The 25,556-nt window shown below is 37.6% G+C and overlaps 1 protein-coding gene across 1 annotated transcript in view; it reads left to right on the top strand.

Annotated features, from left to right (window-relative positions):
* LOC127496907 (ephrin type-B receptor 1) overlaps window positions 1–25,556 on the top strand; it is a 294,837-nt gene that overhangs the window by 191,456 nt on the left and 77,825 nt on the right. The window contains exon 5 of the mRNA XM_051864837.1: window positions 12,093–12,428. Coding sequence (XP_051720797.1) covers window positions 12,093–12,428 — 336 coding nt within the window. The remainder of the gene's footprint in view (window positions 1–12,092; window positions 12,429–25,556) is intronic.

Genomic DNA, 25,556 nt, shown 5'->3' on the forward strand with positions numbered 1-25,556 from the left:
TCTGATTAACATGATGATCGATTGCTGAGAGAGAGAGTCCACAGGAATCTATCAAGACATCCCACCCTGTGTTAGTGAATTACATCATCTCAACTTCAGTATAAAGTTAAATTTCACCTCCTCCACAGGCTTACTTTACTCCTGTCTCTTTCTCTCTCTGGGGATTTGTGGTTGTCTCTGCAGGGAGTAGAGCTGTGGGACTGGTCCGAATCGCCTCGAGCCTCCATCAGAACTTAAATTATTTCCTCAGAAATGTCTTCTGGGAGTGTATGTGTGTGTGTGTTGATGGGTGACAGCTTACTGGTTAATTGGAGGAAGCCGGACAGCACAATCCTCAAGATTAATTCTCCTGGAGCTATGTGGCGACCAGTTCTGTTCTGGGGTTTGTGTGTATGTGTGGATAGAGCAGTCTTTCTTGGATTTAGCTGTTTCGATTGGCCGAGCAAGAGCAGAACTTGTTATCTGGGGCTTGGTTGGCGACAAGTCTAGGTTCGATGCAACTAATGCGTCTAGGTTTACATGGAACACCGGTTACGGTGCGAGTATGTGTGGAAGTTTTCTTGGGTATACTTTGAGAACAAAATTGTCCCCAAAAGTTAGCTAAATCTAATGAAACCTCCCTTTGGGGTCATCCGCAATTGGAAAAACAACAGATTTATGTATTTATTTGTATGTATTTACACACACACACACACACACACACACACACACACATATATATATATATATATATATATTATTTTTTTTTTTTATAAAAATGCATATTTATAGTGGTGTGTGTGTGTATATATATATATATATATATATATCCCATCTATTGTTTAGATGGGAGAAAAAATAATAAGTCAATGTATTTGGGTTCTCTCACAAATGTCTCTTTGCTCTTTGCGAGGGAATGCAAAGTTTCTCAGGGGAACGCAAAACATTTGCGAGAGAACGCAAAAGCATTTTTTCCTTCACCATGTCCCTTCAGGGCAGTGGTTCTCAAACTTTTTTGGTCATGCCCCCCTTTAAATTTGATTTGCATGTTTGAACTGTCTTTTTGTGCCACTTTATAAAGGCAGCTAGCTCAGGGTTGCCAGGTTTTCACAACAAAAACCCACCCAATTGCTTCTCAGAACTAAACCAAAACTAGCCCAATCGTGTTTCGGGGGGTCCCCCAGTAAAAATCGCGTTCCGTGGGGCAAAATTCGCTTTTTGGCGGGATTCCCCAGGTAAAATTTGCATTCCAAGGGCTAAATATCATGTCATTTGGGGTTGCTTCAACCCGCGGACATGAAAAGCAACCCGTAGCAACCCGTAGTGTTAAAGTAGCCCAATTCTGTGGGAAAACCGCGGACCTGGCAAGACTGAGCTAGCTATTCACGGACTTGAACACTGTTGCAATGGCTGTTTTCTTTTTTTTCTGCTGATCTCCCGTGCCCATGCTCCTCTTTTATGGGTAGGGTGGGGATGTGGGTAAGGGTTAGTCTGTTAACATTATAATTAGTTTTATTTAAAAGAACAATAGAAATCTAAGGCATGTCCTCATATATATATAAGAGTGTGTGTGTGTGTGTGTGTGTGTACTGTATGTGTGTGGATAAAGCATTCTCTCTTGGATTTAGCTGTTTTTTTTTTTTTTGGCCGAACAAGAGCAGAAATTGTTATCTGAGGATTGGTTGGCCAACAGAGACCAGTCTGGATTTGATGTAACTAATATGTCTAGGCTTATATGGAACGCTGGTCACTGTTTTTTTGTGGGTTTATTTTGCTATTTGTGCGGAGTTGTCACCAGAAGTTAGCTGAATCTGATAAAGCCTAGCTTTAGGTGCATCCGGGAAAGATTCAAAAGATTCATAAAATTAATAAATGCATTTTAGTATGTGGTTAGAGATAGTCTGTAGTCTTTATAATTAGCTGTATATTAAACTAAATAAATAAATAAATAAAAGATTATGTAATATCCTCATTTAGATGGCTAATTAATGCATTTTCAGCAGCACACTGATTTCTGCTATAGGTTCATGTCTAGTTCATGTGAATCTCACTCTCACACACACACACACTCACCTACAGATATAAGAGCACTAAGGCGATTGCGCTTAGACAGATCCCTGGAGAACACTTCTATGGATTGCTCCGAGCCAGTACACACACACACACATTCTCACACACGGCTGACCTGCAGGAGTCAGTGTTGTGTGTACAGGTGCAGTGAACAGGACTGTAAAGCAGTGTAATTGCTTTGCTGCTGTTAATCCTCTGCTAGCGACGTCTGACTCACTGTGATTCTGCTATGAGCTTAAGCCTGTGTACACGCTTTCTTCAGCAGCCCGTGTGTAGTGCAGAGCTACAAACCATCACACACACATAAACAGACGTGCACATTCACACACACAGTGTTCCCAAAAAGTCAAACGTCTGCAAACAAATGCTGCTGGAGCTTTTCTCAGAACTAATTTTAATTTTTTAAGCCATGTCTCGGAGTGATTTTTGGTGGACGAATGAAGTATGTTCTCCTCAAGTTTGTTTGTGTTTACATTACTTATCTTGAATTTTGAATTAGCTGAAGATTGTCTATAAATACATATTTTCATTAACAAATGTAGTGGATTGTGTTCCTGAATAATAAATAGAGCACTTTTAGCAACCGTGCATGAGTCCACTGCTAGCATTCTCATTAGTCATTCTCATTTGATATTCTCATATGTTATTTCAAATCTGTTGAGTCAAGCTTACAAATGAGTTTGCAGTTAAGAAGGGGCAAAGAAATGTACTTTACTGATCAACAGGCTTATTCAAGTCTAAAATTCATTTCAAATCCACTGTTTGAAAGTTAGTCGGGCCGAGTCCAACAACAAACGTCTAACCAATCAGCATCAGGGGGTGTATGACGGTCGAGGAGAGAGAACGAGCAAGAGGGAGATTTGAAAATAATAAAAAAAAAAAAAAAATAAATAAAAAAAAAAACTGCAGAACGATAAATGGGACAATACAAAACAGCTCAAAGGAATATCACTGGAATGAAGGTTTATGTCTGGGCAAGCGCTTTAGGACCCGGTTATATTAGAAAAGTTTTCCAGCGCTGAAGAGAGCTAAGAGGGAAGGCCTGAAAACTGCTTTGATCCCACTTATCATGTGAGTACACTGGGTTTTGATTGTCTGGAGCTGCTGTGCTGTTTGCGACTAACAACGAACACTTTGTATTTACTTGTGTGTACTGTATGTTCATTTTTTGTGCTTCTTTGTCGTTCGTTCATCATCTGCGCTTTATTTTTCGTGAAGCATTTTGTTGCGCGTCAGCTGTGATAAACAGACATCCACTCGCATTGCGTGTGTAACAGCGGTCAGATAGTGAGAGTTCTACAGTTAAACCATTGCGCACTGACAACCACTAGAGAATGTGGTGCTTAGCGTCATTGGTAGTGCATTCGCCTCGTATGCCAGCAGCGACCGGCCAGGGTTCGAGACTGACTTGGAGCAGGGTAGTTAGAATTGGAGTGTGAGTTTTGGAGGCGGAGCAATGAAGAGAGGGGTTTGTTTGTTTGGGTTGATTTCAAATATCAACAATGTCCAACAGCGTAGTTCAAATACCACTTACTGCACCTTTAAGTCAAGTTTTGGGAGCTATGGAGCCCCTAAAGCAACATTGTGATGGAAAAAAATTAAGATGCTACTAGGAAACAATGTATTTCAGTGCTTTAGTGTTCTCTTGCAAAAGTTTTGCGTTCCCTCGAGAAACTGGCATTCAAACGCAAGATAACATGACAGCGTTTATTGAGTTTCATCTGTAAAATAACTCAACGCAGAGTTTCTTGGGGAAACTCAAGCATTTTGTGAGCGAACGCAATATTTCTCCGGGGAATGCAAAAATAATTTCATATTTTTTTGCCCATCACCATGTCCCTTTAGGGATATCCTACACCATGTCCCGTAGGGAGCTACAGCACATTAATCCAAAGTTGCAAATTTACAGTAACTTATGAACAAATCTGTCACTTGGAAATTGGAACAAATTATCTGTAATAAAAATGTAAGTTGCTACAATTCTTTTTTACAGCATAAATGACATGCGTCTCAGAGCGAGCAGATGAAATGCAATAAACGCTGTCATGTTATCTTGCGTTCGAATGCCTGTTGTTTGGCAATGCAATTGTGAGAGACAGTTCTGGGAGGGTATTAAACCAAATAATTTTGATGACAGACTTGAGCGCATTTTTTATGCGCATTTTTTAGAATTTATGCGCATCTTGGTGTTTCCATCCAGTTTTATTTTTTTTATACCAAAATGTGCATAAATATAGGTGGATGGAAACATAGTTATTTACTACTTTTACATGTGCACTAAAGTTGTCAAAAGTATCAACTTCAGTACCAAGTCGGTGCTGAAATTTTGAAAATGTGACACTTTGATCGCTGTTGAGCGGATTCGTAAACACCTCTGATTGGCCATTGTGTTCACACACTCAACATATATGTCTGTGATTGGCTGCAATGATCAACACACGGGAGCGTTTGAATTTAAAAGGGGGAGCATTTGAAAGCTTTCAAACACTCTTATGTGTATCTGTGTAAGTGCTCAGTGAAGAGCGTAATTGGTGACTATTTACAATGTTTTTGAAGCTTTGATGATTGAAGCCAATCACAGCCATGTCCGATGAGCGCGTCAACAGTGCTCAAAGCTTCACATTTTTAAAATTTTAGTACCGACTTGGTACTGTTGACAACTCTAATGTGCACCAATAAAGTGATTATTTAATCAGAGTAGGGTGCAATCCTCCACTGACTGTGCACGCTCCTCCCCAAACGGACGAGGCATTTATACTTAACGTGCTCGCCGTTATACTATTCAATAAAACGACAGGGGGCGACTCAGAGTAATTGTTCTCTATAAACCACCAGGGAGCAGCGGTGACAAAAAGTAAGGTATACATATACACTTCACCAAACCCACACAAAAGAAATAACCAAAGAATCATGTAAAACCCATTAAACCTTGAGATTATTACTTATGACATTAGAAAAAAAATATTTGGATATGAGAATATATGTATAAAACTAAATTAAACAACAATCTCTTAAATATTTTCTAATTTCATTAAAAAAATTTAATTCATGAACATTTTTATTAAACATGGACCTTTATTTTCATTAAAAAGTCTTATTTCTGCAATTGTAGGCTCATTTTGTAAAAGTATGCAATTAATTTGGATGAGAACAAGCAGTGAGTCCAGTATGGCATTGATGGCTACGTGACTGATCTTATGTTCGCCGATGACATCCTGGCCAATATGGGTACGGAGGCCATCAACGCCCTCTACAAAGTTGCTTGTTTCTCCGAGCCATACGGGCTGAAAATCAACATCGATAAGTTATGATGACCAATGGGTCACCAGCATCTGTGCACCTTAAGGGAGCCCAAATTGAACAAGTACAAGATCTATGATCTATGATCACTTTTCCAAGAAAAGAAGATCGCCTCGACCACTGAAGTTCTTAGCCGAATTGGCCAGGCAACAGCAGCGTTTGCCTGGTTCTTTCTAGGTCTAGGTCTTTCAAATGCAATGCCTCTGACAAATCCTTGGCGTCTCCCGGCGCAATTGAAGAGGCCATCCAGAAGCGACGTCTGCAGTGGTTTGGACACATTTGTTGGATGAGTGACGACCAGCTGCTGTTCCAACTTCTCTGGCGCCGCCGACCGCTGACCTGGAAATCTCATCGTTCCGAAGAGAAGACCTGGCTGAAGCTAATCGGCGACGACCTAAGAAACCAAGGCATCACCCTCACGGATTCCAAGGCCTTGGCCACTAATCGATTTGCATAGAGACGCGTAGTGAATGAGGTCCGAAATCCTGCGGCACCCACAGCAGCGTATGCACTTTGGAGGCAGCTCCGGCCAGACGCCAGCTAGGGAATTAAGTCAAGTCAAGTCAATTTGGACAAGCGCAAACTGGGTCCTGGTAAAATGCCGGTACAGACGTACCTGCTCAGCCAGAATCGTCTAGAAGTTGTGCATCTTCGGATGCTGAGCCGTGCACAAAGTTAAAACAAATGCTGTCCAAACCGGCACACAAAATGGGTTCACGCGCACTTCCGCCAAAGCCACGATGATGTCATTTTTGCCACGGGCACCCAAGCGAACTTGCCGAGGCTTCGAGTATAAATCAGGCTTTAATTGCAGTAAGATGGTTGCATAACACAAGAAACCTCTTTGCTCCTGTTAACATGCAATTTTCACTATTCTGATTATTTTTTAAGAATTGTGGTTATTTTCACCGCCATTATCACATAACTCAACGCATGGTACAAATAAACTCTAAGCCAAGCTCTTCCAGCTCGCATGGATTTGTTTGCCGTTTTTTGGTATCCGGCCTCAGGAATTTTTTCAGTAACGCGCCTAAAATGTCTCCACTTCATTGTTTTCGAACATCAATATACTGCATTATATTCTCGCAACATTGTCAATATGAACTCAGCTTGTAAAGCTCCCCAAAAATGCACATGCACACTTTGGTCAGAGTGGAATAGATGCTATTAAAACATTTACATGCCTGTTTATTGCGATTAAAAATTGGCATACGCCATGTGTTTTGCTATGATTATGAGCTTTATCAAATCAATTTGATTGAAGTATTGTGTTTACATGAGGTAAAGTTTAATTGCAATAGTACCTAAATCTCATTATAATCGCATTGTTAATGCACATAAGCCAGAAACTAGCGATCTGGTAGATGTTGTAACTACACCAGCATGTTCATAAAAGCATGTTCTCAATTGACAGCTCATCAGATTATGATTATATAATAATAAATATATATATTTTTCAGGATTTTTTATGAATAGAAAGTTCAAAAGAACAGTATTTACTTCTGTAACATTATAAATGTATTTACTGTCACTTTTTATCAATTTAATACATCCTTGCTGAATAAGAGTATTCATATCTTTCCTTCTTTCAAAAAATAAAAAATAAATAAATCTTACTGACCCTAAAGTTTTGAAGTTCGTGCCTGGCAATCAGAATTGCATTACGAAGCTCAGTGCAAGTGCTCTATTGAGAATGAGAAAACTGAGAGAAAACTCAATAAAGATTGTGTTGTATTTTTTGTTTTAAGTGTTGTAAAACAAAACGATTTATCCTCATCGTCCAAGACAGGAAGTGTTAGCAGCCGTCTGGTTGGCCTCTTGCCAGTGTGTCTGAGAGAGAGAGAGAGAGTTAAATGTGCAATAAATCCAACAGCAGCGGCAGAAGCCAGTCGATTCCTTATCATCCACATGTCCATTTCCAGATTAATCTCCTCATGTCTGTCACAGTTCCTCAGTGTGTCTGTCTCTCTCATCCTCACATCTCTGAAGCTTTGATACTCACTCACAGGATTTGGTTTTAATCTTGTTGAGAGCATCGCAAAAGCAGTGTGTGTGAACTTGAAACCACAAAGAGTGGACAGTGTTGGATATTGCCACATATAACATATAATATATAATATTGCCACATTTTTATAACAACAGTAATATTGTGAAATATTAATTGCTGAATAAAAATAGATTGATTAATCAATAAAGTACTCTTTCTTTCTTTCTTTCTTTCTTTCTATTTGTAAAATACCTTAATGACCCTGAACTTCTGAACGGTAGTGTGTGTGTTTTTACAGTATGCCAGACTTTTGACTATTAATATAAAGTGTGAAATTCATCAAGACTGCACCCACTGATAGCACGATTAATTTGCACACATTGTCTGTGTTATTTTAGCACCCAATTCACTAAAGGAATTATACAAATCAGGTAATTGTGCAAACGTGCCCACGAAATTAGTGCTTATCACAACAGGGCAATTCCCCATTTTACAGGCAGGTCCTGAATGCTTTGTTGTGGAGGATGCAGGAGAGATACAGTAAGAACCGGTAAGAATTTTTTATATATATATATATATATATATATATATATCAGTACAGTTGTGCATACAACTATGCTGTCAGTTATGGTGATGTTTGCGTGTGTTTGTAGTGAAGTTGCTCTTGGTGTGTCTGGATTTCCTTTGGGAAATGGCTAATTGTGTTAGAACTGGCTGTATCTCATGGCCTCATTCTGTTCACATGCACGCGCACGCGCACGCGCACGCGCACGCGCACGCACACGCACACACACACACACACACACACACACACCCTTCTGGCCTAGTTCCAGCTATAGGCCCACCCCCACTTTGATTCACTCTTGCTTTTTCCCTCTGCCTTTCTTAAGCCTGACTGTGAGATATAGTGAGTAAGACATCTTTGCTGTCGTAGCACCTAATCAAACAGTGCTTTGGGTGTTAACTGTGGTGTAAGCAAAGCCCTGCTGTTTGGATAGTGACCAGCTCGCTGTCTGAATGAAACACTCCCTGCTAACAGAGCAGAAAGAGCCGCTGCTTTATGGACCCTCACGGACCTTTTAAAACCTCTATGGCACTGTTCCATGAATAGGACAAAAAAAAAAAAAAAATTGAGTCTGCAACTCTTAAAAAAATTATTTTGTGAATTTTTTTTTCAGTGAATGGAGGTGTTTTGCCTTCAAAAAATGTTGACCATCCATCCATCCATCCATCCATCCATCCATCCATCCATCCACCCAGGACCGACCGCGAAATGTGTTGCTTTGACCACTGTTGAGTGGATTAGTAAACACCTCTGATTGGCAATTGTGTTCACTTGCTCATCAGATATGTCTGTGATTGGCTACAATGATCAACGCTTCAAAAACATGTTGTAAATAGGTACATCAATGACGCTCTTCACCAAGCGCTTACACAGAGACACACAAGAGCGTTTGAAAGACACCTGATAGAAAGACCCGAATCCGTTCATAGACGCCTGCTTTCAAAACGCTTTCAAATTCAAACACTTTCATGTGCTTTCAAACACTCCCATGCACTGATCATTGTAGCCAATCACAGACATATCTGCGTGAACACAAAGGCCAATCAGAGGTGTTTACGAATCCACTCAACAGCGCTCAAAGAGTCACATTTTTAAAATGTCAATACTGACTTTTGTATTGCGGTCTACTACCTATCTATCTTATATTATATTATATTATATTATATTATATTATATTATATTATATTGTTGTTTTGTTTTGTTTGAGGTGCTGTTGATGTATTTAGCCAGACATGACCAGAATGACAAAAAACAATACATTTTTAACCAATTTCTATACATCTATACAATTTCTATATATATATATATATATATATATATATATATCAGAAGCCTTCTGCTCAACTGATTGGCTAATCATCGGGGTCGCCAGAGTTCGAGGTTGCTTCTTTCATCGACTCTCCCTGTTTAGGATCCCAGTAGCCCCTGATATATCCCATAAGGCCCTGCCTGCACAATAGCTCATTGTGTCTCAGCCTGAGTGAAATCATTCTTCTCTTGCTTCAAGTGCTGGTATGTCTCCTCGCCAGGTTTGATATTTCAAGGAGAAGTCACTCAAATGTTCTTGTAGAAGTGGCGGGTCACGAAAATCAAACCTGAACCTTCCAGATCCTTTCCTGGCTCTCATCTGGTTCTGTTGCGGTCTATAGTTAACATCACAACCTTTCCATGATCTGTAAATCCTCAGTTCCTGGCCGGATGTTCTGTGCATTGGGGGAAGTCATTGCTTTATCAGAAACACAATATGGTTTCTCCCTGTGGCTGTAGGGGGAAGGCTGAATGTGTAGGAATGGATCCAGGAGGTTGTGATAAAGAGCTATTACTAAAACCTTGTTTTTATCCCTTATTCTGACTGTTGATGAAAAGCCACTCACAGTGTTGAGTTAGTGGGCTGATGTACGGCCGCTCGGGGGCCGCCACTCTGCATGGTAATTATAAACAGTTACACATCGCTCTGGGACCGAGACCGCAGCTAAAAGGAAACGCACAACACAGCTCCATTCTGTAAGACTTTATTGTAGTTGAGTAGAAAATGTTTTGAACTTTAACCACATGGAAAAGATTTTGTGTGACATGTCATCAGCTGACATTCTGCACATAGTACTAAGTGAACTCTGTATAAACTGAGATTATTTGTGATTAAAAACTATTGGGGAATGAAACATCAATAGCTGAGACAATTGATATAATAAGATAAGGATTAGTTCATCCAGAAATTATCTGACCCTCATGTCATTCCATAACTTTATGACCAGTGTTGGGGGTAATGCTTTACAAGTAACTTGAGTTACGTAATCAGATTACATTTTTTCAAGTAACTAGTAAAGTAACACATTACTTTTTCAATTTACAACAAAATATCTAAGTTACTTTTTTTTCAAATAAGTAACGCAAGTTACTTTTTCACATTTATTGACTGACAGCTCTCCTGTCCCTATGTTGAGAGAAATAAAGTGTTGTGTGTGCTGTGTGAACATGATGGTTATTGTAGTTCTAGACTAAATGTGAACATGCATTTACTCATCTCACTTGCACCAAAACATTCAGTATTCCCCAAAATTAATAAAAACAGTGAAATGCAATCTTAGAATTTTATGCAAACCTGTAATAATTAACTATATTAAATAAATGGTATAATTATAATTAACAAATATATTGTATGAGTTATACAAGGCATATTTCTTAAATGAAAACTATGAAGGGAAAAGAATTACATTCACAACAAGCTTCTCATGTAATTTCACGAACCTCTGGTTAAAGCCCCACACACAGTGTTGCCAATTTACGTATTTTGTCACTAGATTTAGTGACTTCACTGCCCCTTTTGAAACTTTTTTCAAAAAGTTTAGGGACAAATCTAGCAACTTCTTAGACAAACCTTATCTAGATTCTTATTTTGCCCACTGATCTCTATTCATATTTATATAGATCAGTGAATTTGCCTTTATGATGTCATCTAGTGACATTTAGCTACCAGTTTTAGCTACTTTCAATTGAAAGCAATTGACCGTTCGCAAAAACCCACCTCCTTTAGTTTACTGTTGCTATGTCTGACAAGCCATGATGCTCTAACTCCACACATCATGTTCTCACAGTGAAAAATACATCGCGGAGCAAAGAGGACACTGATAACGTATCGACAGACAAAAAAGAGCAGGTTACTTTTGATATGAAACAAGATCTCAAATTTCAAATTTTGTCATTTTAAAGAAATTTAAACAATAAATACCGTTTTATGGCTCTTTAATGTGTCGTGACAGATCGCTGTAGCGCCTCAGATCAAGCGGCTCATGAACCAATCATCTCTTCTTACTAGTTAATTTATATCATCAAATAAACATGAATGAACCACATTTCAACCACAGAAAGACGTCAGTACACATCATTTTTCAAGTTCAAGTCCACCAACGTTAATCTAGCCTACTAGAAAACTACTACAAAATGGCGGATTCGGTGTTATGATTGGTTAGATCGCCTGTCAATCAAACTCCCGGCGAAGAGTCAATTGGCAACACTGCCCAAACACTTCTGGTTTTATCCGAATACAGATACTGATACAAATAATTTTGACATTGTTACAGATACAGATATTGGCTCCTCTGCAAACCTTCTACTTGAAAGCTCCAGTCTCGAGAACATGTGTGACCAGTACAGTTCTCTTAAATTTCACCTTTTGTGTTTAATGGAAGAAAGAAAATCATATGGGTTTGCAATGGTATAAAAGTGAGTAAATTATAATAGAAGTTCATTTTTGGGTGAACTATTGCTTTAAGAGAGGATGGAAATGCTAAAATGATTATCATTTACCCATGAAAGAAAAGTGCTCTCATTCTTATATATAATCTTATGTTTTATTTCACTGAGGTAAGCATATCATGTAATTAAATGTCTTCTAAATGTATTAGTTTTTCACAAAATTAATCTAAAATGACTCATTTTCTATTATTCAAGAGTAGAAATTAGTGTCATTTAATAAAAAGCCATTGTAAGAGTTGTAATTACAGCACTGCAATTACAGCAATGTAATTTAAAGAGCCTAGACAAATGTAAACGTTATCTTTATCTCTTTAGTAGCCAAAAACGCTCTTGCTTTTTCCCACTGGCATTAACAACATTTCTTTAGCAGTATCATTTTCATAGCTTGCTTAATGAATTTCAGTATTCTCACTTGTCTTTCTACTTTCTCGTCAGGTGTTCCCTCTGGGCCAAGAAATGTCATCTCAATCGTGAACGAGACCTCTGTGACTCTGGAATGGCACTCCCCGCGTGAGACAGGGGGTCGCGAGGACGTCATGTACAATATTGTTTGTAAGAAATGCCAAGCTGACCGCCGATCCTGCTCCCATTGCGATGATAATGTGGAATTTCAGCCCCGGCAGCTGGGACTGACTGAATCCAGAGTCTTCATCAGTAACCTTCTGGCACACACTCTCTACACGTTTGAGATCCAGGCGGTCAACGGCGTCACCAACAAGAGCCCGTATCCTGCTCAGCATGTCTCCATAGACATCACGACCAACCAGGCTGGTGAGTGATTAAATTTTTATGAAGCCGAACAAGATTATGCTTGATTAAACAAGCTTATGCAATCAATACAGTCCACAGCAACAGAATAACCCTGCTGATGAAGAAACAGTTTAGACCCGTTAACATTCCAAGATGGTCTTAACCAGTTTTAGAATGATCCGTGCTGGTGTATTACCTGTACAAGCTAGTTAAGATGGTTATTGTTGGAGGTACACTGTCTTGACTGGTGCAGTGTTTTTATTGGTTTAACTGATTTTGAAGTAGTTTAGGTGGTCTTGCTGTTGTTTTTTTTTTTTTTTTTCTACCAATGAAAATTTTAAAGTGCCCCTATTATGCTATTTGTAAGGTTCCTAATATTGTTTTGGGAGTCTCCTACAACAGGTTTACATGCATGCAAGGTCAAAAAGCACTTTCGTTTTCTCATAATATACATTTAATATCACCTAATTTTTTAAGGATTCTTAAACGATTCGTTCAAAGCAGTTCAAAGATTCAGTCTCTCTAAACCCCTCCTTTCCCTGAGCCTACTCTGCTCTGATTGGTCAGTGTAGCAAGGGGTGTAGCTCAGGGAAGATGGAGGCGGGAACTTTAATTCCAAAATAAACAAACAACAAAACGAAAGTAAAGGCGGCAGCCCCTCACGGACGACTGCCGCACACACATAAACATAACATAAAGTCCAGGCCTGGTCTTCTCTCCTCCTTCACTGTCATCACTCCTCCTTTTATGATTCCGAGCTTCCTCCGTGAGATACAAGACCAGTGCGGCACGCAGGTGGCGCCTCTTATCAGTCATGCCACCGGCCTCGCGCCACTCTCACGACCCCCGAGTCACATACCCCCATCGCCCCTCGCAGTCCGGGGGGTACCCAGAAGTCTGCGCTCTACTCCCCCATCCAGGGGGACTCGTCACGGCGGCCGCAGTACCCGGGGGTAAGGACAGACGAGGCGAGAGAAAAGAAGACGGAAGAATCAGGAGCGACAGAGATGAGAGAGGGGAGAGAGGAAAAGAAAAAAAATATTGGTTCAGTTCCCAAAACGCACTGCCATCCGGTCCTCCACCAGCTGGGTGCCTGGTAGCGGCGCTGGATAGCCCTCGGTGGACCGCTCGACACTTCTCTGCTGCCTGGTGGATGGCGACAGCTCCTCTGGGTTCGGGCAGCCGGCAGGTGTCCCCCATTCCCTGCTCCTCCCCATCATGGTGGACGGCAGCAGGCTCCTGCCTCAGCAAACAACAAATTAGTGGAGTTGCACACCTGTTGGTGATTATCAAAAAATGGCCCAGTCTGTTGTGATTGGTCTACCATGTACAGCGCATGTCGGAAACTGAATGCCCATTGCCATAACTGAATTACAGCTCCGGAGGCTTATCAGTTCTCAAGAGATTGTATACAATGTATGGACAAAAGATGGCATTGATTTTACCTTATCAGTTCAAGCCTGACTCTGACGATGAAACGTTTAAAGTAGTCGATAAACCAGAAACTCAATCGCAAACATGACTGGAGCAGGGCGTTTCTCAGTGGTAAGTGTCAACGTAGTTTGTGGTATGTTATAAGACATGATAGCAGCGTCATTGTTGCAGGTTGTGATTCAGAGGAGCACGCTGGTCCAATTAAGCTGGGTACTGACCCATCTTTCAAGAGCAAGAGTTTTGTGAATCCCGCGTTGAACTTCCCGAGATTTGAGAAGCAGTTGTCAGTAAAATGATGGGAACACAACAAAAGATTAGGATTATACTGCTGTGGTATCGCTAAAAAAAAAGAATTTTAACCACTGATTCTTCGCAGCCTCATCATTCGGAAGTAAAAATAAAACAAATTTGCTTTCACACCGTAGGACACAGCATCTTCTAGATGTGATGTTAACCACACGAAAAAGCTACATTGTTTGAGGGCGGGTCAAGTTGTTCACGGGCTGACAACGTAGAACATAGCTGGGCATTAGGCAAATGTGTTACCTGGTGACGTGTACCCGTCACGGAAGTGGGATTCGAATTATTGACGACTCGTTTAGGCTTTTCAGAGTTGATTCTTTCTTTTGAGAGACAATAACTTTATTTATCGTGCACTTTCAGGTTCACAACTTTGCAGATTGTTTACAATAACAGACAGCTACATTACACATTTCATGAAAGGTAATATTCAAAAAAGCATTTGACCATAATCTCAATATGTTATTGTAATCTGTCTTTAGTACCAAAAAAAACTTTCCTCTAGCTTTCCCTCCAGCATCAACTTCCATTACCACAACTGTTATTGAATATGACGATGTTAATGTATTTGGTCTTGGCGGACTTCTGCTACGCTGCTGCTGTTGATTATTGCTGCTGCGAGTATGTAAGATATGCTGTTGCTGCATAAATAGACATAGGCCTACATAAATCCCGTAGCAGATTTAGGCAGGTGGAGCTGGGGGAGGTGGAGGGTTTCAGAGGAACTCTGATAGTGTGCTGCATGACTATAGCTTACTGCAATCAATGAACCAGACAATCTCATTTGTTGCAGGATCAGCAGAAGCCAGTCAGCTTGTGCCATGTGGTAATGATGTGATTTACAAAATACAAAATAAAAATGGTACAATAAAGCAAAATAAATAAAAAAAGAATTATTATTTATTTAATTAATTTTAATTGTGCTATAACATTTTTATTAATTAATTTATAATAATATGAATTAATAAGAAATAAAATCAAAATATAAATGTTATTGTAGAGTTAGTTTTGAACTAATGCATGTTTTACCATTTATATGTATATATATATATATATATATATATATATATATATATATGAAGAGAAACGCGATAAACGCCATTTTCAAATAAAATTGAGTTTCTGCCAAAATCAGTATTGTATCTGGTCGGTATTGAAAAGTCATTTATTAATTTTGCGCAAAATGCGATATCCGTCGTGTTATTCTGTCATGTTTTTTCCCTTTCTTTCCAAAACGCGACAAACGCCACTCTCCCTTCTCTGCAGAATGTGATATATCCGCTCAACCAATCACAGCGCACCATTCCACGCACTGTAAACTGTAATGGCGGCGCTCTGAATACACCCAGCATCCTTTTCCTTATCTGCTTTGTACTTTGTGATCAACAAAAAAAGAAAAATGAATAATTTTGACGGCATTGATGAACCTGTGGTGGTCTCTGCGGTGGGGAAGAAACGTAAGTCATCGAAATGTAATCATTTACGTGAGGAGATTAAGAAGATGAGGCACTCGGGAGGAGGAAAAATGCCGGCTGTTGCATCAAACTTCTGTCACGGTCCCCAAAACTGAATCATGGACAGTTTTTAAAAGCCGTTTTTAATACCAATGTACTCTGTAAATGTGTTTATTTTAACCGTGCGGTAGCGCCAGATACTCTTTAATCGGTAATGACAAACGGAGACATAATTCATTTATAACATTAACAAGATGACCCATTGAATGGGAGCGACGGCTGAATGTATTTTTAGTAAAATGCCTGTATATAAGATTAGTATTGGCAAAGTTCAGAGGCTTTCATATATGTGCATCAACTTACTTTGTTGTGTATTTTCAATATGAAAAATAACTTTTATATTGATGGATTAATTGCATTTTGAAAAAAAAAAAAACGTGTCATGGATTTTGGGAAAAAAATAATCAGTTTTTATAATAAACCTTTTAAAATCAAAATGTATGAATATCATGATTTGAATTTTTTAAGTGTTTTATAACCAAAAGATGCTATGTGAAAGTTTGAAACAGAAAATAGTGGTTTTCATCTTGCCGCTTTCTTGGTAAAGAAAACACCTTTTTTACTCAAATTAATCAAAATGGAGTTATAGCGTTTTGGAACCAAACTCTTCATATATGTGTGTGTATATATATATGCAACCAGCACTGTTGTGCTAGTAAAATGTTTTTTTGCCCCTTTTGTGTTGTCACATACTCGTATACAGTTTGACCAGTTATTTTTTTCTACTTTCGTTTCATTACCTTAACCAATCTAGTTTCTTATTTCATTTCCATTAAAAAAGGCTCCAAGTGGTGATTTGGCCTCAATACCACTGACTGAAGGATATTAAGACTGAAGTATTCCGTTTCAACATTTAGAGCTGCTCACTGGACTGTGCAGGAAGTCAAAATTGAAAACATCACCTAGTTTGACCTATGCTAAAAGATATGCATCCTCATCATTTCCTTGAGAGCTCCTCTTTCAGTTTTTGAGGGCAGCCCATCTTTCTCCATCTTTCTCCACCTCCTTTACTTCCCCTGTCATCTCAATTTCCTGCTTTCACTGAATAGCTCTACAGAAGCATCACAGCAGTTGGTATGTTAAAAGTTTGTGCCGATCTCGCTGGGATGCATCCGTCTGGTTCGGCGCTTTCATCTTTATCAGCAGGACCAGTATGAAAAACAGCCTTGATCGTGTCACTATTCTTTAATACATTCAGCCCTGAAACGAGGGCACCCAAAACTGTAGAGCTGAGAGTTTAGCTGCTTCCATCGCAGCCCCCTCCCGGATCAAAGTGAACGCTTGTGGATAATTTAGCGTGCGGGGGAGATTTTCATCCTCAAAACGAGGAAACATTCAGTCCCAGATATGAGAACAAATTAAGTTTGAATGTATGGCAGTGCTTGCTGACAGCTCCATCCTGTTTCTGTTCCTTTGTTTGTTTGGTTTTTACACTACGCAAGTTTAAAAAAAAATAGACTTTTAACAAGAATGGTACTCGCTCATGCAAGGCAAGTTCTGAATGGTTGTCAAGGCATTTAGTACTGTTTGTGGTTTCTAGGGTGTTTTGGGTGGTTGCTAGTTTTTATTTATTTATTATTTTATTATTATTAATTATTTATTTATTTGCTGGTCTAAGTCAAAAAGTTATAGCACAACTCCCCTTAAAAAAATCAACAAATTTGAACCAATTTAACATAATTGGTGCAGTTTAATACTCAGGCTTAGGTATTATATAAAAAATAAAAAAAATAAAATCCTAAAAGGGATAGTTCAAAAGTTAAAATTCTTTAATCGAAATATTTTATTTAATATTTTTAAATAATCATGAAAATATGTATATATATATATATATATATATATATATATATAAAAAGTGCTGTCAAATCGATATTTGGCCGAGATACAACTATTTGAAAATATGGAATCTGAGGGTACCAAAAAAAAAAAAAAAAAAATCAAAATATTGAGAAAATCACTTTTAAAGTTATCCAAATGAAGTCCTTAGCAATGCATATTACTAACAAAAATAAATGTTTGATATATGGTAGGAAATTTACAAAATATCTTCATGGAACATGATCTGTACTTAATATCCTAATGATTTTTGGATAAAATAAAAATTGATAATTTTGACCCATACAATGTATTGTTGGCTATTGCTACAAATATACCTGTGGGGCGTTTCCTCCAAGGAGGCAAGGGAGGCAGTGCCTCCTCAAAAAAACTGGATGAGAAAATAATCGATATTACAAAAATAAAACAACGCAAATGTTACAAAATTTGACATTAAAAAGTGTAAAAGTCACTCGTTTTTCTAAAGAAACACTGTCAAACAGCGACACCTGCAGGTAAAGTTACAGCGGGGAGTCCGCGTCTCTGTGCCTCCCTTCAGCTCATAGAAACAAAGCAGAGCCCCTTAAGCGTGCGGTAGGTTTAGTAGGGGGTAATTGAGAATGAATGGGGGAAGTCACGTGAGAGGAGGCAATGCCTCGATTGCGCTATGATTGGATATGATCGGTTGTGATTGGACATGATTGGTTCGTGCGATAAATCCCGCCTCTTGTTTTCGTGCGCGTTCTTGTCGAATCGGTCTGAATGAAGACAGTGATGGCGTTAATGGAAGACTAATTAAAAAGTAAGTAAACAACTGTTAGCAATCTTTGTTTTGTGAATGAATAATTCTGTTAAGTTAGATGATCTTTTCAGTGAAAAAAAAAGGTCTCAATGATTTGTGAAGATCATCAGTAAAAAAAAAAACTTAAAATAAATTCATCTAAAGCTATCATATGGCTTCTGGAAATGTTTATTATGGTTCATCAAGCTTAAATGTTTTAGAGTCCATTCAATATAATTGCATGGAAATCAGTGACCAGCACAGTCTTGAAATTGTCTCCAGTTGTGTTCCACAGAAGAAAAGAGTCAGGTTTGGTACAACATGAACGATAAGTAAATGATAAGACTTTTTATTTCCGGGGAAACAATTTCTTCGATGTGAGCAGTATTTCTTGGCTGTTGCCTTTTTAATAGTCTTCTTTGAAGTACTCAGCATCTCTCTGTTTGGCTTTGTTTTGCGAAGGGAAACTGTAACTATTTCCTCTTAAACTGTGATTAGTCCTGTCTCGATCACCTGTTAGTTTGCTTGTTTTGATCCAGTCTAATTGGAGTTAATTGGCATAATTGATGCTTCAGTGCAATGTTTCCAGCTGAACTGAGTCGTTGAGAAGCAGTTCAGACATGACTGCACACGATCTGCAGCAGAGTGTCTTGTAATCGCTCCTCTTATGACACTAGGAGTCGGAGCAAACAAACAAAAAGATCATAACATGGAATCAAACACCTGCCGAGTTTTTCTCCTCCTTCTGAGTGTACGAGAGCAGAACGATGAGGTAAATAAACCTGATTAACATGTGGCTCTAATGGCCGCTGCTGTGTGTGTGACAGTTAAACGGTGCTCTTGACAGATAGATGCTTTAGAGCCATGTTCTCCTCCATTGTTATCATTTTGGAGACCCTAATGAGTCTTTTGCCGTTAATGGGTGCTTCCCATGCGGAGGGGTCTCAGAGGTAAGCGGTAATTGTATACTTCTTATACCTGATGGAAATGCACAATGGGGGTAGAAAGAGATGGAAAACAGGAGAAGGAATGCAGATGTCCTGGGGAGGTTAGAAGACTATAGGTGTTTAAAATAAGCTTAATTAATTAAAGCTTAATCAGGATTTAATTTCATCCTTGAAAGCTGGGTGAAAGAGGTTTTCAAAAGAGCTGGTTTGAAAAAGCACAGTTCAGTGGTTTAGTAGGACAGCTCTGGATCTCAACTGGATTCCACAGACTCGTTGGGGAAAACACTAAGATTTTGATAAAGAGAGTCTGTTCACATTTTGTAGAATAAAGAGTAAATAAATCTTAAAGGTGAAGTGTGTGATTTCTCTGCCTTTAGTAAAATAATGAGTGTTTTCAGACAGGTTTCTTGAACAGATCAACTACTTTAGAACGCACTGTCTGTGAATGTCGCGTCTGTGTGACACAGAAAGATGTGCGCCAGTATCAAGTTCTCTTTTGTGCTTGAACAAACAATAATGCACAGAATTATGCCAAAATGCCCATTTTGTCGAGTATCCTATACGAGCAGTCTTAAATGAGTTAAATAACGTCTTACATTAACGTAAACAGTTGAGGAAATGAGATGCGCATCAGATCCGCGTCATGTTTGGCAGTGACAGCTCTTATTCTCTTTATTCTTAACTAAAATGAGGTGATCTAAACATTATGGAGCGCTCACTCTTGTGTAATATATTTCATTCATACTGGAAGCCAGAGGGCGCTGTCTCACAGAATGTCCAAAATGGTTTCGTAGAAGTAATTCAGCTATTCACTGTAGCAGCAGCTGAATAAAATGCAGAAACGTATTGACTGATGAAACGTGAAGACAAACACATTGCGACAAGATATGGTTTATGTGTGTTTTTCAAGCCATCTCAAGGTATTTATTGACAATAAAGTATATGAATAATGCAGTGCTAATTGACAACCTTTTTAATGTTTTTGAAAGAAGTCTCTTATGCTCGCCTAGGCTGCATTTAAAAAAAATACAGTAAAGACAGTAATATTGTGAAATATTATTACAAATTAAAATAACTGTTTTCTATGTGAATATACTTCATTCATTACTCATTACTCCAGTCTTCAGTGTCACATGATCCTTCAGAAATCATTCTAATATGCTGATTTGCTTGTGGAAACCATGATACATTTTTTTTTTTTTTTTTCTGTATTCTTTGATGAATAGAAAGTTCAGTGAACAGCATTCATTTGCATTTATTGTCACTGTCACTTTGATAAATTTAATGCATCCTTCATGAATAAAAGTATTAATATCTCTCTCTCTCTCTCTTTTTTTTTTTTTTTAATCTTACCACAAATGTTTGAATAGTATCATGGTTTCCACAAAAATGTTAAGCAGCACAACTGTTTTCAACATTTGTAATAATCAGAAATGTTTCTTGAGCAGCAATTCAGCATATTAGAATGATTTCTCAAGGATCATGTGACACTGAAGACTGGAGTAATGATGCTGAAAATTCAGCTTTGATCACAGGAATAAATTACATTTTACAATATATTCACATACAGAAAACATCTATCTTAAATTGCATTATTATTTCCCAATATTACTATTTTACTGCATTTTTTTTTTTTATTCAATAAATCCAGCCTTGGTGAGCAGAAGAGACATAAGCCTATTTCAATTGTACAATTACAATTGTAATGTTTCCAAACTTTTGATAGGTACTGTATTTTTTGCCTTATTCTGTGATCTGTTTTTTTTTTTTTTTTACATTGTTTAAAATCCATGAGGACTTAATGCACAAGTGTTTGTAGTACATAATCCAATCATTAAATTGTCATAAAAATATTATTGGTTATTGTTCAGCAGTGTATTTGATTTCTTATTAAAAGCAAATTGATTTCAAATTAAAAGCAAGAGATGAGATAAAAACATAAAAAATAAAATCTATCAATTAGACAAAGGTCAGATAAAAAACTGGTATTACTCCCAACATTTCTGTCCCCCTCACTTCTGAAATGATGGCTGCGACCCTGGACAGCAGCCTAATAAACCAGTTGCTGTGATGTCTGTCATTTAATGTTAATCAAAGAACAAAGGTAACAGAGAAAATTGTAGCTTTAATAAGTATTAATCTATATTTCATTTATAATTTATGCAGTGAAGACTATAAAGTGTTTGATAACTTTATTCAATTTTTGTATATTCCCTACCTGTTAGACAGTTAGGAAGGCCACAGGTAAATATGACATTTATTATAATGGGTTTATGTGAAGATTGTTTTAAGCTCACTTAAATTAAAAGTTGTTATTTTTTTTAAAGCATAATAAATGTTGAAATTGATGGCTTTCAGTTATACTGTAATGTTAAAAAAATCAATGCAATAGAGACCAGCTTTAGTATCAGTGATACTGCCCTTCATTCATAAAAAAGATGACATTAAACAAATATTTAAAATATACTGTCTTTAAGTTGTTTCTAAATTAATTTGTAGAGTAACCGTGCAATTATTACAATATAAAAATATTTTAAAAAAATAAATAAATAATCACGATTAATTACAGAAAAAAATGTGATTAATTAGTTTTTTTAATTGATTGATAGCACTATATATATATATAAATGTCCAAATCCATTGTATATTAAATTTTTGCTTATAAAAAATGAGTATGCCTAATTTGTATGAACTTGTTAAAAATGCAATGTAATATTATCTGTTAAATTGTCATATCTTATATTTCATGAATATTTAAAAATGTTATGACTAATTTGCATTCTATATAAACCTAAATGATGCTACAATATAAAAATTTTTATTGTATTCAATAAGCAAATAATTACTTTTATATTTACAGTGACTTCCCACAGTATTTAGCTGCCATATGTCTAGAAAAATAAATACAAAAACATATAAAACATAAATAAAAGAGAGCAATAACACATCTAAAAATAGAAAATTAGAGGTTAGAAGATTAACAAAAAAACTGTTTATGTTCTTTAGAATTTGGCAGCTGAATATTGAAATCAATAATTAGTATCTTAACCCTTTGACGCGTATGATCACACCGGTGTGATCAGTCTTGGTTGGTCCCTGGAGCGTACGATCACACCGGTGTGATTAGAACATTCAGTGCATCACGTGTTCAACTGCCAAATTTAAATGTGCTTGCGCGCTTTGGCTGGCTCTAAACCAGAGACTGAAGCGCGCAGCGCTTTCATATATCACAAATACGCAGTGTTTTCAACAACATAATGTATATTTTAGGTTTCAGACATTTAAATACACATAAGTACTAACAAAACAATACATTTAGAGTTTGTAAAATACACACTGATGTCTATAGAACCGGCAATAACAATCCTTTTCATAATAATTATACGACTATTTTATTCATGTAAAAGAGCCTACACATTGTGTAAGTAACTTTAAGGTTTACTCCATTCTTCCCCAGTTCACCGGCTCACTTACTTTCATGTATTTCAGGAGAAGTGGATGAATTCACATGTTGTAAATCCAACAGATCTGATTCTATGTGCGGCTCAAACTAACATGGCGGCAGTGTTGCCAACTATATTCAAAGGAAAGTAGCTAAAGCCTACCCAAAAAGTCGCTAAAGGTCGCTAGATGACATCATGCGTCAATTAGCATATTCGTGACATTATCACGTCGTACTTGCATTCTGCCTGCCTAATGTTTTTTTCTCTCCTAATCCGTGCTCACATACTGGATTTTGATATAATAGCTATAATATAGCCGAATGTCCAATAAAACTGTTCTCATTTCCAATATATATTTTTTGTCAGACAACAGAATGAGTATATGATATAGTGAATGACTACATATTTTGTGTAAATTATCTTAATTCGATGAGGTTGCAAACTGGATGAACTTAAGCTCTGTGATATAGTGAGTATGAATGATAAAGCACACGAGAAGAATGGAAATCAAAACGGTCAAATTAAATTCCCGTGGCAACACTGTGCTCATGTGTAGATCGCTCATTCACGTCAGATGCCGTGCGGTCAATGGAATGTGTTGCTGCTCCTCTCAGCCACTCACTGAACAGAGTAGACACTGGGAGAGGTGCGACTGCAGCGGGAAAGCTAGATTTGTCGCTAGTCGCTTTTTTGAAAAAAAGTCGCTAAGGGGGTCTGAAAAGTCACTAAATCTAGCGACAAAATATAGCTCATCTAACGCGATTGTTATAAAGGTGTTTAAACAGCAAAACACATCCACATGCACATATTTGACAATCGGAATATCGGATATTTCATGCTATAGTTAACAAATTTGTGAATATTTTGAATAAAAAAGGAAAAATGAAATAAAAGCAGATCATCAGTCATACAGCGCTATTGTGGCTGCGGTGTGTCACGTAACAAGCAATGACGCGTCACCATGACAACAATAAAGTGATACGTTCTAAATAATGGTAGCCTTGAAAAACTCACGCTGGGGGCACAGCCAGAATATTTTAAACTTACGTGTGAAAGTTAAAAAATCTGATAAAGCTAGTATTTGCTGATGATACATCAACAAGAAAATAAAAACACCAATATTTCTCCACTGAGCAATTGAGATGAAAAATGTCACCGGGGTTGTGGCGGCTGGTGTGGTTATTTTCAGCGTAACAGGTCAAGCGCTGAACTGGGCTCTTTATTCACCCTGAGGCGCCTTGTGTTTCTCGATGGGTTCAGTAGTTTGGAGAAGAAAACACCCAGTGAGTGTTTGGCATTTACAAACTGCATTTGGTGCTATTGGTGTGGGCACATATGGCAGGGCAGGTGGGGTGGGAGTAGGAGCTGACCTTTCAGATGCATGGAGGGTGTAGTTATTGCACATTATATAGTCTGTAGGCTGCTATTTGTCAACTTTTCAAAAGCTTGTGTGCAACACAAAAGCACAACGTCCGTGTTTCCACAGCTAGAGTGAAGAAACACGTCCTCATAGTGTCCACAAAACTCGCAAATGGCTGCTGGGAACATCGGTGAAGACTTCAGCTGCCTGGTGCCATCTTATCTTACAGTCTGTCCAGTCATCTTAATATTACATTTCATGTGTATTTGGAGTCACTGTCAATTAGAAATAATTGCTAAGGACATATGACAGGCAAATCAATGTGTATCAAAGTATGTAGAGCATATAATTTTCTGCACAGAGAGATAAACTAATAAATTAACTGTTTTTTTTTTTGTTTTTTTTTAATGTTACAATGGGCGATTGTTACTGCAGTTATTTATTTATTTATTTTTAAAATCTATAAATCATGGCTGCTCACATCTAGGCTGACGTTTTTTTTTTTTTTTTTTTTTCAAATTGATCTGATCTGAATAAGACAGGTTGATCATCTTTGATCAGTGTTAGTAAACATTTGAATGTAATTTTTGAATGTATTTGAATGTGTGTGTATATATATATATATATATATACACACATTCAATATAAAAATAAATATTATATATATATATATATATATATATATATATATTTTATTTTTAATATTTTTTTATTAAACGGTTATTTCCTGTCCTTAAATTCTGATTGGTCAATAGCTGTGTTTTATTCACGATAAAACACGGCTATGACCGCTTCACCCAACGGTTCTGTGTATCACTACACAACACCCTTAGCAACCACTCTTAGCAACGTAAACTGTATGTTCTCAATTGATATTGTTCATTGAAGCTTACTGCATTATGTTGAAGAGTATTGTGAGAAAGAGATCGAGTAAGCGAGTTTATTACCTGCATTCAGATTTAGCATTTTCCTTCAGGTCAATCCTATGTTCATAATAAAAAATCTGTTTAAATGTCCAATATATTATCTTGTCCTTTTAACAGTTAAAGGTTTTTCCGGTGACTGACAGCGCTAGTCAAAGCATTTGTCAGTTGCGTCTTGTTCCATGTTCACAACAATTCAGTCTTTTCAATGTAAAAGTCTTCGCTACTGACTGACACACTCATAAAGACAGCCTTTGCCACCATCTAATGGTGTAATAATGTAACTTCTGTTGCTGTACGCAGTCAGGGACTATTTTTTATTTTTTTTTTTTCCGTCGGAAGAAAGGTTTAATCCTTTGAGCGATACGGTCCCACATATGGGATTTAGAACTGCCAGATTCAAACTGTGCTTTCGTGCTTTGGCTGCGTGATGGACACGCTCAGCTCTTGTCATATATCACAACTATGCAGTGTTTTTAGCCACATAATGTTTTTTCATTTAAATACGCATAAGCACCAGAAAAACAATACATATAGAGTTTATAAAATACACACTGATGTCAGACATCAGTGAAAGCAGCAATAACAATCCATTCAAATATAATTTGCCGACATTTATTCATATCAGACAC

The sequence above is a fragment of the Ctenopharyngodon idella genome, chromosome 2, assembly GCF_019924925.1.
Source record: "Ctenopharyngodon idella isolate HZGC_01 chromosome 2, HZGC01, whole genome shotgun sequence".
Taxonomy (NCBI): Eukaryota; Metazoa; Chordata; class Actinopteri; order Cypriniformes; family Xenocyprididae; genus Ctenopharyngodon; species Ctenopharyngodon idella.